Source organism: Phalacrocorax carbo, chromosome 2 (assembly GCF_963921805.1).
Source record: "Phalacrocorax carbo chromosome 2, bPhaCar2.1, whole genome shotgun sequence".
In the NCBI taxonomy this organism is placed as follows: domain Eukaryota; kingdom Metazoa; phylum Chordata; class Aves; order Suliformes; family Phalacrocoracidae; genus Phalacrocorax; species Phalacrocorax carbo.
In genome coordinates, this window is record NC_087514.1 from 56,186,528 (window position 1) to 56,200,753 (window position 14,226).

Genomic DNA, 14,226 nt, shown 5'->3' on the forward strand with positions numbered 1-14,226 from the left:
AGTATTTGGAGGAAGTATGTTGCCAACCCGGCAACTCCAGAGAGACACAGATCACTGCAACATGCTGGGGCCTGGCCCGTGCCTACCAAGTCCTGTTCAACAGTATTCAGTGTCCCCGAGGGGAAAAGAAGGCCTCTGGATCTAAGACAACAAAGAAAAAGCAAAAGGCACTGAGGCTACTCCAACTCCAGCGACAGGCACCACAGCCACTCCAACTCCGGCAACAGGCACTGTGGCCACTCAAACCCCCATGACAGGCACTGCAGCTTAATCAGAGAATCAGCCCGTGCCAGTATCAGTTGCCCCTATTAACAAGAAAAAATCTTGGAAGAGAAAGTCGACTCATTTAGAAAGAGGTGATGGAAGAGCATGGCCATCACAAGGAGGGGAGGAGGAACAGGAAGAACTTGTACAAGAGACAGAAGCTACCCGATCCCTGTCCTTGAGTGAGCTGCGAGATATGCGAAAAGGTTTTGGCCGTCATCTAGGTGAGCACATTGTCACCTGGCTACTCTGATGCTGGGATAACAAGGCCAGCAGTCTGGAGTTAGATGGGAAGAAAGCCGAACAACTGGGATCCCTTTCTAGGGAAGGGGGCATTGACAAAGTGTTTGGGAAAGGGACACAAGCCCTCAGCCTCTGGAGGTGACTCCTGTCTGGAGTGAAAGAAAGGTATCTCTTCAAGGAAGACATTATATATTGCCCAGGCAAGTGGATGACCATGTAGAAAGGTATACAGTACCTGAGGGAATTAGCCATGCTTGAGGTGATTTATGGTGACCTGGACAATCCACAACCATCCAAAGATCCAGATGAAGCCGAGTGCACGTGACCCATGTGGCAGAAGTTTGTACGGAGTGCACCATCCTCATATGCAAACTCATTGGAAGTAATGTCCTGGAAAGATGAGGAGGCACCAACAGTGGGGGATGTGATTGATAAATTCTGGGATTATGAAGCAAATATCTCTTCCTCCCTTGACTCAGCTGTGGAGGAACCATCCCAGAAGCTTCAGCAACAAGACGATATATCCTACTTCCCACCTGTACAGACCAGCATCTCAGCCATTAGGAGTAAGCGTCCCTTTGCTCAAGACAGAGGATGCACACTATGGGCCACCCTATGGTTTTACCTGTGTGACCACGGAAAGAACATGAGGAAGTAGGATGGAAAACCTACCTCGACCCTAGAGGCACAGGTATGTGAGTTGCAAGGAAAAAAAATCGCTCAGGGGGGTTCCTCCAGGAAAGGTGCTGCTCCAGTTTCCAGTAAGCAATTCCCCAGACAGAGGAGCAGAAGCGCTGATTTTATTTCTGATCTTAACAGAGGCACTTGTGATTCACATTTACAAGAAGTGAGCTGTGAACACTGCGATCGGGACTAGAGGGGCCCTGCCTCCAGCCAGGTGGAGGAAAGGGATAACTGGGTTTACTGGACTGTGTGGATCCGATGGCCTGGCACATCTGACCCACAGGAGTGTAAGGCTCTGTTGGACACTGGTCACAGTGCACCCTAACGCCATCAAACTATACAGGGGCAGAACCCATCAGTATTGCAGGAGTGATGGGGATCCCAAGAGCTAACTGTATTGGAGGCCGAAGTGAGCCTCACTGGGAATGAGTGGCAAAAGCACCCCATCATGACTGGCCCAGAGGATCCGTGCATCCTTGGCATAGACTACCTCAGGAGAGGGTATTTCAAGGACCCAAAAGGTTACAAGTGGGCTTTTGGTGTGGCTGCCTTGGAGATGGAGGAAATCAAACAGCTGTCTACCTTGCCTGGCCTCTTGAAGGACCCTTCTGTTGTGGGGTTGCTGAAGGTCAAAGAACAACAGGTGCCGATCGCCACCACAACAGTGCACCGGCGGCACTATCGCACCAACCGAGACTCCCTGATTCCCATCCATGACCTCATTCGTTGACTCAAGAGCCAAGGAGTCATCAAGAAGATCCACTCACCCTTTAACAGTCCCATATGGCCAGTGCAGAAGTCTAATGGAGAGTGGAGGCGAACAGTAGACTATTGTGGCCTGAACAAAGTCACTCCGCTGTTGAGTGCTGCTGTGCCAGACGTGCCAGAACTTCAGTACGAACTGGAGTCAAAGGCAGCCAGGTGGTATGCCACAACTGATATCGTTAATGCATTTTTCTCCATCCCTCTGGCAGCAGAGTGCAGGCCACAGTTTGCTTTTACTTGGAGGGGCGTCCAGTGCACCTGGAATCGACTGCCCCAGGGGTGGAAACACAGTCCTACCATTTGCCATGGACTGAGCCATAATGCACTGGAACAGGGTGGAGCTCTGGAACACCTACAGTACATTGATGACTTCATCGTGTGGAGCAACACAGCAGAAAAAGTTTTTGAGAAAGGGAAGAAAATAGTCCAAATACTTCTGAAGGCCTGTTTTGCCATAAAACAAAGGTGAAGGGACCTGCACAGGAGATCCGGTTTTTAGGAGTAAAATGGCAAGATGGCCATCATCAGATCCCAATGGATGTGATCAACAAAATAACAGCCATGTCTCCACCAACTAGCAAAAAGGAAACACAAGCTTTCTTGGGCATTGTGGGTTTTTGGAGAATGCATATTCCAAATTACAGTATGATCCTACGCCCTCTCTATCAAGTGAACCAGAAAAAGAATAATTTCAAATGGGGCCCTGAGCAAATATGGGCATTTGACCAAATTAAACAGGAGATAGTCCATGCAGGAGCCCTTGGGCCAGTCGGGCCAGGACAAGGTGTAAAAAATGTGCTCTACACTGCAGCCGGGGAAAATGGCCCTTCCTGGGCCCTCTGGCAGAAAGCACATGGGGAGACCCGAGGTCGACATCTAGGGTTTTGGAGTCAGGGATACAGAGGATCCAAAGCCTGCTATAGTCCAACTGAAAAAGAGATATTGGCATCATATGAAGGGGTTCGAGCTGCTTCAGAAGTGGTTGGTACTGAGGCACATCTGCTCCTGGCACCCCAACTGCCGGTGCTGGGCTGGATGTTCAAAGGAAAGGTCCTCTCTACACATCATGCAGCCAATGGTACATGGAGTAAATGGGTTGCACTGATCACCCAACAGACTTGAATAAGAAACCCCAGTCGCCCAGGAGTCTTGGAAGTGACCATGGACTGGCCAGAAGGCAAAGGCTTTGGAATATTGCCAGAGGAGGAGGTGGCACGTGCTGAAAAAGGCCCACTGTATAATAAACTACCAGAAAATAAGCAGTATGCCCTGTTCTCTGATGGGTCTTGTTGCCTTGTGGGAAAGCACCGGAGCTGGAAGGCTGCTGTATGAAGTCCTATATGACAAGTTGCAGAAACTGCAGAAGGAGAAGGTGAATCGAGCCAGTTTGCAGAGGTAAAGGCCACCCAGCTGGCCTTAGACATCACTTAACGGGAAAAGTGGCCAGTGCTCTATCTCTATACTGACTCATGGATGGTGCAAATGCCCTGTGGGGCTGGTTACAGCAGTGGAAGCAAAGCAACTGGCAGTGCAGGGGCAAACCCATCTGGGCTGTCACATTGTGGCAAGACATTGCTGCCCGGGTAGAGAACCTGGTTGTAAAGGTACGGCACGTGGATGCTCACGTCCCTCATAGACAGGTGGGCCACAGAGCACGGTATTGAGTGGGTGTTTCACATTCCCTATCATGCACCAGCCTCTGGGAAAATCGAACGATACAATGGGCTGCTAAAGACTACGCTGAGAGCAATGGGAGGGTGGAACATTTAAACACTAGTATACACATTAAGCAAAAGTCACCTGGTTACTCAACACGAGGGGATCTGCCAATCGAGCTGGCCCTGCCCAGTCAGAACCCTTACGTACTGTGGAAGGGGACAGAGTCCCTGCAGTGCACGTAAAAAATATGCTGGGCAAAACAGTCTGGGTTATTCCTGCCTCAGGCAAAGGCAAACCCATTCGTGAGATTGCTTTTGCTCGAGGACCTGGGTGCACTTGGTGGGTGATGCAGGAGGACGGAGAGTCCAATGTGTGCCTCAAGGGCCAATGAACTGAATGGTATGATGTTAATTGCTAGATAATATTGTATGTCATCACTCCTATGGTTGCTGTGTACCATATCAATGGTATCATGATAGGAATCTCTCAAATTAATGAAGAATGAACTTTGATTGAACCAAGCAAAGTGCAGTGGTGATAGGACAAGGACTGACAGTACAACAGTGATGGAGTAAGGACTGACTTCAGCATGCAACAATCCGACACCACACACACCATCTTCCTGGTCCTGAAAGACTATTACAACAGATGGAGCACAAAGTCATGGACTAAAGGAACTCAAGAGACATTTTTGTGGACATTTGTGGATGTTTTACAGACATTTTACAGGGGTGGTCCATATCAAAGGATGGGAAAGGTGGGCGGTGGTTATTAAGGTTATATTGGATAGTATGGGACCTGAGCATGACATAAATGGTATGGAATAAGGGGTGGATACTGTCATGGTTTTAGATGGGATAGAGTTAATTTTCTTCACTGTAGCTGCTATAGTGCTGTGCTTTGGACTTAGTATGAAAATAATGTGGATAACACGCTGATGTTTTAGTTTTGCTGGGCAGTGTTCATGCTAGTCAAGGACTTTTGTAGCTTCTCGTGCTCTGCCGGGTGCACAAGAAGCTGGGAGGGGAGGGGGCACAGCTAAGAGAGCAGATCCAAACTGGCCAAGGGAATATTCCATACCATATGACGTCATGCTCAGATTATTAAGTGAGGGAGCTGGCCTGGGGAAGCAGCGATTGTGCCTCAGGGGCTGGCTGGGTGTTGGTCGGCAGGTGGTGAGCAGTTGCATCACTTGTAGTTTTTTTTTTCTTCCCTTTTTTCCGGGCTTCATTTCTCTCTCTCGTTATTTTCCTTTTTATTATATTAGCATCATCATTGTTGTTGTTGTTGTTATTATTATCATTATTATCATTACCATTATTACTATTTTAATTATTAAACTGTTCTTATCTCAGCCCACGAGTTTTCTTGCTTTTTTTCTTCCAGTTCTCTTCCCCATCCCACAGGGGTGGGGGGAGCGAGCAAGTGGCTGCGTGGTGCTTAGCTGCTGACTGGGGCTAAACCACGACACTTATCACCCAAGAAACCCTATGAATTATGTGCCTGCAGTCAGTGCCAGCTGCTGTTGCAACATTTAGCATAGGGTTTTTTGGACATGAGGATGAAGGTTCCATTCAGAGCTTAGTCAGCCTTGACATGATTCTAAATTAGTACAGTAACAGTGCTGGAAAATCTCTTTAATGAGCCATGAACAATTGAGAGTGGAGCAGAAAAACTATATGTCTAGCGCTCGCTTAGGAAGTGGAGCTTACTGCCAGCCTGCGTATGTTCCTAGCAGGCCTGTGGATTGAAGCGGGTATGAAACTGTATTAGACAAGAACATCAGGACTAGTGGTTTTCAGATGACAGCAGCATGACTCTGTCACTTCTGCAGATCCATGAACAATATTTTAAAGCCCTCCCAGAGGCAGAGGAACACTTCATTTATCTAGCTGATGGGATGCAATACTATTACATACTGTAAAATGCGTCTGTAATTGATGACAAAATGTTTTGCATATTTACAGTTGAAATCCCACTCCTCACTTCTCTACAGTCTTCTTGGGAATGAAACTGACAGTTGAACTATGGCCCCTTGATAATATTTACAGGAAATTACCTTATCTATTTGTGGTCAACTTTGCTTTTTAGAAAGGATAAAGGAAGGCATTTGGGTACAAAATATTCTTTCTCTTTTACTCTCATTCTTTGTCGTTATTCCCATCACTCATTTTCTGTCCTCACTGGAATGAAAAAAGTAACAAATGTTAGTCAGAAATAGGGCAATTTCTTTTTTCTAATTATAGGAAAAGGCAGTTAAAGCAAGGTGGAAATCATTGCCAATGCAGGTGTTTGCAGAGAAAAAAAAAATAAGTTGTTAATTTTCAAGTTAGAAAATTATCCTCTATAGAAAGTCTAAACATAATTAACATTGATCGTTAATGACGGGGTTCATTTTCCATCCCCTTTCCTATACCTAGCAGAAACTTTCTCTATTAGAAATCATCTTCTGACATAGCAAGACTTGATATAAGTTAGGATGGCAGAATCAGCCCTTATTAGAAGGAAAGACACTATTAGGAGTGGAGGATAATCTGGGCATTTGGGAATAGTGATGGATCTTAAATTGTTGTTCTTTTCTAAATTCGATATGTCATCAGCTAAATCTCATTAATGTAAACAGACCTTGCAGGGATGCTTGGGAATGAGACTAACCTCCAAGCTACCATGTGGCGAGGTTCTGCAAGCTGTCTTGTCTGCACCCCACTCTCATTACCTAATATTAGTTACTGTACTAACAGGGAATGTTTATGACTTTGGGTAGTTAAAGCCAGTCTCTTGATGAATTTAAAATAGAAGCAGAATGCATACATTTCTTAGTATCATTGAAAAATCACAAATGAAATTTTAGCTTTTGAATATGGTACCCTCTTTGCAGCGCTATTGGCCTGTGATCTCATTGTCTCACTGTAAGGCTTTGAGGCTCTTGGTGTGGCCAGTGCTCTCCATTTTGGAGAGATGTGCAATGGCAATGCTGAACATTTATGGATAAAAGGTTTCACTATTTATTAGAACAGATGAGGTGGCAACAGTGCATTCTGACCAATTTCTGAATTGAGTCATTGCATTTTAATTTGTCTGCATTTTCATTTGAATAAAATACTCTTAATTTCCAGTCTTAAGTGTTTGAGTAGTACTATTCTGGACTGTAAATAGTTGCTATGTTTCATTCTACAGTTGTGTATTGGCACTGATGGATGAAGTGATCTGTATTTATTTATGTATTACCAAACGCAGAGCTCGTGGCAGTGCCTGCTATCAAAATTGATGAGCACTCTATTAGAAGACTGTTTTCTGCTGCATATAACTTTGTGAAAAGTCAGCTGTACAGGCTGAAATTTTGTATGCTGCCTTTCATACTAGGAAGAATTTCATCCATTTCAGGAACATGGCTGACATAATGAAAAATTCTGGTGACTGGTACATTAATACATTACTGAAGTGCTTTCAAACAGTGATTTAAATATTTAGCAAGAAGAGAGACATTACTGTGAGCCATCACTCTGAAAATCTGTCCAGGTTCGGGCAATTTGTAAATGTTGCAGTTTGCACACAAATGGTGGAAACTTGACAGAATTGAGCAGCAAATGTCATCATAGATTACATCCTCACTGAATAGATTTAAGTTCTCCCAGCTTTTAGAGCCTTGCCTGTTCCTTCATCAAGTCGGTGTGGCCCAACACAGATATTCTCTAAGGGCCTTTTTAGTGCATCTGAGCTTTCTGCTGCTGAAGACCACCACTCTAGTAAAGAGTGGGAGTAGTGACCTAGGTGACATAAATTAGGAAGATTACAAGACTTGTTAGATGTGGACAGGAGACCAAGGGCAAGAAATGACACAGTGTTCCAAAAACATTCAGAGTTCATACAACTTTTTGGAGATGCAGTTACTCTGTGCTTCCCTTATTTTCAGGGTGCTCAACTTGAGAACGGGGCATTTTGTGAACAGGTTCTGGATATTCAAAACTGCAAAACTGAAATATGTGAAAACTGTGTCTGAATCTTTAGGGTTCTGTGGAATATCATGCCTTTAGGCTTTTTGAAGTGGGTACCAAAATTACTTAAAATCACTAGTCTAAATATTTGTGCCTTCTATCCAGGACTGTAAACAGAATAAAACCCTCTCAGCTTACAAGGAGCTTTTTGAAGATTTTTTTTTTTTTTTGTGAAGCATTTCAAAACCGGTGAATATCAATGAAAAGCAATGAGGGTGATGTTAATTTTTTCACAGCAGACTGAATAGTTGTGAACAAAAGTGTTAATGCAATCCTTACTTGGATATATAGGGCAATATGGATAAAGGAGAGAGAAGTTCATATACCTTTCAAGTAGATACAGCTACTACTAGGAAAGTGAAAAGGATTGCAAAATACACTTGAAAGAAAGACTCACAGTGTTGGAGCTAGAGGAGCCTAGAGGTTGATATTACCTGTATGTGGAGCATAATATACTCTGAGTAACTTCATCAGTATCTAGTGGATGGAAGAGAAAGGTAAACAAATTAAGATGCCAAATAGGTTTCCATATTCAACATGAAGTATAATTAGCCATTAGAAGAACCTGCTGAAGAAAAGGTCATCTCCTCCACCAAATGTATTTTCTTCTTCTTCAAGCAGGAATTAGTTTAGGGACGTTCACTGCCCTGGATTATTCCTGTGGGATCATTGCCATGACCACTCTCTGCTTCTATAGCCTTTAAATCTGTTAACTGTGTATCATCATTAACAACTGGACAATAAGGATACAACAGACTGCTAAACAATCGATTAACCGAGCAGCCTTCCATCCAATATAATGATAAAAGCGCGACTAGATAGTAGCCCTGAAAAAACTAGCAGCAGTAGAAGACAATAACCGAGGCACTGTTTGTTTTAATCAGGACTGTAATTATTTAATGAAGATGCAGTTTTCAAAAGTGCTAATGAGTATGGCTTCAAACTAAGATAAGCTCTCATGGTGATAGTCCTGCTTCATTATTGTAAATTATGTCTGTGGTGGACAAGAGACCCAGGACAGTTGCAGCACTAGTTAAAATTCCAGGAATGACAAATTCCGAGCGTGCATCCTAATACCACTGACATACTGAGAAAGCTGGGCTCGGTTTCAAAAACAATAGTCACTCACTTCAGCATGCAGATTTGCAGATGCTCTTCTTTCTGCAAACTTACTCCTACTAATATCTGTTTCCTGTCTTGAAACTGGCAGTGGGCTGGGATTTCTTTGTCGTCTTTTTTTGTTTGGTTGGGGTTTTTTTGCTGAAGTTACCTAACAGTTGTCTCACACCTGTGTTGTAACAGAAAGCATCTTAGACCTATAATGTGGTCTTTATATTTGATGAAGTCTTTAAAATTACCTGTTCAAACAAAGATAAAGCTCTTGAAAGAACAAATACAGGAATAATGATTATTTTTGCCTCTTTTCTTTTCTTATTCTAGCACCCTCTATGCCACCATATGAACTTGAAACACCTTTGAATCAAACTGACAGCACTGTGACAGTCTTGCTGAAACCTGCACAGAGCAGAGGCGCTCCTGTCAGGTACTGGGGGAAAAAATCTTTAGAAAATTAAAAACAAATTGATTAATTTTGTGAACATGTTTTCTGGGGATTTTCTACACAGCAATCAGTGTCTAAATTCATGTCCGTATTAGCTCTAATTAAATTAAATAGCTGAAGAAAATGAAAGTGCTTTGATGTTGAGTGTTCGTGTATTGTTTAAAGGATTTGATCCAGATGCAAGTGGCTTGTTCTTTGAAGATAAGGAACAAAGCCATAGTTCTGTTGTGTGGGTGGCTTCTTTAAGGTAATTGCTTACTGCAGTGTTATAAGTTCAAGGGCATATCACATTTTTTGTGCTGAGCTACTGCCTTTAATATTCACTTCCCTTGTTTGCTTCACAGATTTAAGATAACTCTTAATAAGTTAGCCAATTTAAACAATATGTACCGTAACATTCATAAAGTATTTATTTTTAATTGAGCATGATAGCACAAATAAATAGAAAAAAAATCAAACTGGAAAACCAGCAGCTGGGATTCTTCAGTGTTATATAGTACCCATTAAAGAATTTACAATTTACATCACCAGATACACAGTACTGTGTAAGTCCTTCATTGATTAGAATAAAAGATGCCTGCTTTTCAGTGAAGAAAACAGAGGAATAGTTAGATTATTTTGAATGAGGACCAGTAATGAGCTCAATACTCTGAATAAATGAAAATACAGATAAGAGAAATACAGATTTTTCAGAGCTTTAAGATGTTTTTCCTTTTGCCTAATCATGTATCATCAAAAATGGTTAATTCTTTTGTTATTGTAGGAAGAGTTTCCGCCTATAGTGAATGACTATCAATTATTTTCATCATGATGCTGAGGTTTTTGGTAATTTCTGTTTGTCTGGGAAATACAGGTCTGATATACTCATATATGTGTGAATGAAAATAAATGCTCTTTAGGTTTTATAGAATAATCAATGTTTCATATAATTAGGGTTTTTTACTATGCAACATATTGTTGCATTTTATGCTGTGTTTATGTAGGTTTGCATTTAGGAAACGCCATCCTGTTGGCCATTCAGACAATATTTAAAAGAAAATATAATACTTTGGGGAAGTCTGAACCTGCTGAGAAAAAAAGCAGAAAGCAATTAAAGCAGATTTAATGAAACTGTTTGATTTAGCAGATTAGATTAGAAACAGAATTATATGATGCTTGTCTTTCTTCATCACACAAAGCTATAGTGTAGTCCTTCTGAATTCAAGCATCTGGATTAAAATAATACCAGTTGGAGTCATTGTTGTTTAAACACAAACATATTAGACCATTAATAAAAAAACAGTTTCACAGCTTTTATCTGCATCATGAACTAAAGATAATTGACTCCAATATCAGCAGTGACACATCAGGATCTTCACTGATAACAGAAAGGAGCTAGTTAGGAGATTAAGGTGGGCAAAATAAGGGGGTGAGTGGTTAGGAAAATAAGAGGAGAGATTTAAAGTAACATGAAGCAATAGAACTGACATGAACACACAGCACCAAATTTACCAAGGTCCTTTGCAACAAGTCTTAAAATAAAATGAATGCTGACTGCAAACTCGCAATGTAAATATTGAATAAAGCAGAGTGAAAATTAAAGTAAGAATTTCTTAATACTTTTAACATTTTATTGCACATTGCACTCTCAAGCACACAGTCATTGCATAGCTTGCAGAACACATTCTGCATATGGATTTTATCATTGTAATCTGTATTCAACGGGTGTTAAAAGTTTAGTCATACTTCATTTATGCACCCCACTAAGCAAGATGCCTTGTCTATTGATTCTGCTACAGCTACCAGCTTGGTAAATGCAGATTTTTGAAACTGCACTAAACTTGCAGTGTAAATGATTGTTGTTGTTTTATTGATCAACACATCAGCCATGTCACATAAAATTCTTTAATTCCTGAGATGGATAAGGAGCGCACAGATTCTACCATGCAAAACAGCAAAGCTAATACCTGAGATCATTCAGAATTCCAGCTTTTTCTGTAATTAAATTCTTTTTCTCTACTTAAATATGAAAAATCCTGGTGTCTTATACCTTGTATAGAATCTGCACACAACCACAACAATGTAAAAGGAGAGAAAGGGCAATGCTGATTGTATAAATGTTTATTCAAAAAGCAAACTTTATAGCAATGTTCAGGAAGCTCTGTTTACAATGATAAAGTACACATTAATCATGAAGGCCAAATGGCATTCCAGGTTGTTTTAGAATTCATAAGACTGGACATGATGAAAATGTATTTTGTCAGAGTTTTAATACAGCAAATACTGCTTGCTTTGTCTTCAATTTCAGGTCCAGCATGTTTTATGGCAGTTGCTGTGTTTATTTCAAGGAGATTATTTTGGAATTATATATGTTTAAAGCAGTAATGCATTCAGTAATGATGAATGTATGCACATCTTTAACAGCTGGCTAAGCTATTTTGATTTTTAGAATGACTGTAATTTGCAAGGTTTTCTTGTTTTAATTTAAGATTATGGCTCTGTGGAAATTGTGTAATACATGTCTTATTGTGGATATTCTCTTTTTTTGAAAGATACTTGTATATAAGAGTCGGTAAAGTTTTAAAGAATTTGCATAGAAGGCGTACAAATGCAAATATTTTTTCTATGAGGGCTCTTCAACATCTGTTGAGGGACTCACTCTTTCAAGGCAGTATCATTTGTACCTTTTCCTTCTTCAGGGCAAGGTAGCCTAAAGTTCAGAAGACCCTGGGGCCATATTGTCTGCAGGTACATAGATTGGTCAGTTCCATTTACTCCAACTAAGGCATGCTAATTTATTGCAAAGATCTGGCTCATACACAGAAATGAAAAATGTGATGCCCAGTGACTGCGAGTGTTTAGTGTTATTTATATATTCATCTATGTTAGAAAGAGCTTTAGATTGTTCACCGTATTCCATTATAAAAGGTTCTTGTGACCTTCTCTGGAAAGTTTTCCTGCAAGCTTTTAGCTTCAGCGGGAAGAAGCAGGTTTTCTTTGTCGCATAGATTTCCATTCAGTCTTGCCATGATAAAGGTTGAGTGTTCCCACTTCTTTTATCTCGCTTATGTAATCAGCAAAATGCTGTCACCCCACCACCCTCCTCCTGCTATTTTGTGCCACATCCTCAAAAAGCCTTAGGAGTAAACATCACAAAGATTTTGGCCCAGAAAACACTGGAACCGCCAGGCGATAGCAAGGAATACTCTGGGAGCAGCAGACTGGGGAAAGGAGCAAGAAGGATAAGAAAGAAGGCAAGACCATCCAGGCTCTACTCTGCCTCCTGGTCTCTTTCTCATATTACATTTCAGAGCTTGGCTCAGCTGGATTTGCCCCATTACACCCTTCTAATCAGTTAATGGCCCATTTAGCCACCCTTTCTGCTCTTATAGACACCACAGACAGTTGGTACTTTCCTCTTCCAGGTAAAGTGAGAGAACAGGAGGGCCAGGCATGTCAGCTAGCAATGGCCTGTGGATGCAATACTTGGCATTCAGGATGCCAGACTATGTCCTGTGCCGAGTATGTTGGATCAGTCCTATAGCACCTGGGGCTGCAAAGCCCAGGCAGGATTACAGGGAGAGAGAACTGCAGCAACTGCCTGCCAAGCAGTATAATTTAAAAGTACGTTAAAGGAAACATGCAGTAGGAAGCAAATAAACTTTGAATTATGCGAGTTGAACACAGAGTGTGGTAGAGTGAAGGCAGTCTGTGTAGTATCAATGCATCCCCTTTATCATCAGTGTGCCCAACTTCTTCAACATACATAAATAAGAACAACTCTACGGGTTAAATAAAGCAAACATCTCTTTACTTGAAGTGCTTGATTTTGAAACGTACTTTTGATCTCTCTTCCCTGAAGATGTATGTTATATTTCAGCCCAAAAGGCCATATTAAGTTATAAAGTTTTTTGAAGTGCAGCTGAAAACTACCATAGAAGTTTCAAACTACACATTCTCTAAAGTGATAACCACTCCTTTCTACTACTTCTTCAGTTAAACACTTCATGATGTGTTCAGATTGTCTAAATTCCACAGAGATTTACATTTCGTATTGGCCTAACCAAGACCTTTAAAGGCACCCTGTAAATACTGGTTCATTGTCGCAGGTGGAATAGAGGTCATCTGCACATGGTCCCCGGCATAGAAAAAGCATGATTCAAAGGAAGGTGCATGGTGTAAAGAAACCTTTGTCAGCCCAAGTCCAGGGAGTACTTCATTCTATATGTGGCCTAGCCATTTTAACAACACTCATAGTATAATGATTCTTAAATGAATGACAGAGGACACCTAATTCCTACCTACTGACTAGCAGTAGGAAGGAGTAAATTAAACTGAGGTGGTCACCTTTGAAATGCAAAGACTCATATGTAATGAAACAGCTCCCCGCTGGAGCCACTGTGCGCTGCACACAAAGCAGAGGTTACAATTGCCATCCCATCCCTGCCACGTACGTTGCAAGGAAGGAGGACATGTCTTAGGTCCTCATCTCTTTCCTTCAGCATGACTGGTACCATGGAGATCAGCCTTCTGCATGTCCAGCCTTCCCCTCTGCTTTGTCACTGTGTCTACTCACTTTCTCATAGGCTGGCAGCAGGAGTTTGCACTCCTTGTGCCACGTCAGTTAGGGCATGCAATACTGTTTAGACACTTCCATACGAAGAAATGGGATCATCTGAAGCCTGAGAGACCTTTTGCAGGAGCCTGCAATCTAACAGACAGCCTTCGAGAAGCCACTACCTACCTTTATTCTTGAAACTTACTGTCTTCACAAAAACACTCACCTGATCGGCAGATCAGCAGATTAAATTGTTTAATTGGCAACCAAGAAATCCAAACAAAAGCTAGCAAGCTAGCTAGGCTGTTTGGAAATCTGCGGCAGATAGCACTGGAATTCAAAAAGCAGCAGGGCTTCAAGCACTCTGAATACAAAAGTTTCAGGATATTTTCCATAACCTTGAAGAGACCAGAGGGCACTCGCATTGCTGTTGTAACTACATGGCAGCTACAGGGCCAGGCCTCTAAGTTGCAATCCACTTCTCAGAGAAGAAGAGGTACTGGTGTATCAGTCTGCGT

General features: G+C 41.8%; 1 protein-coding gene across 9 annotated transcripts in view; it reads left to right on the forward strand.

Annotated features, from left to right (window-relative positions):
* The window catches only part of PTPRM (protein tyrosine phosphatase receptor type M), a 495,715-nt gene that overhangs the window by 273,746 nt on the left and 207,743 nt on the right, over positions 1-14,226 (forward strand). For all 9 annotated transcript variants that reach the window (XM_064442974.1, XM_064442975.1, XM_064442979.1 and 6 more), the window contains exon 11: positions 9,051-9,153. In XM_064442974.1, coding sequence (XP_064299044.1) covers positions 9,051-9,153 — 103 coding nt within the window. The remainder of the gene's footprint in view (positions 1-9,050; positions 9,154-14,226) is intronic.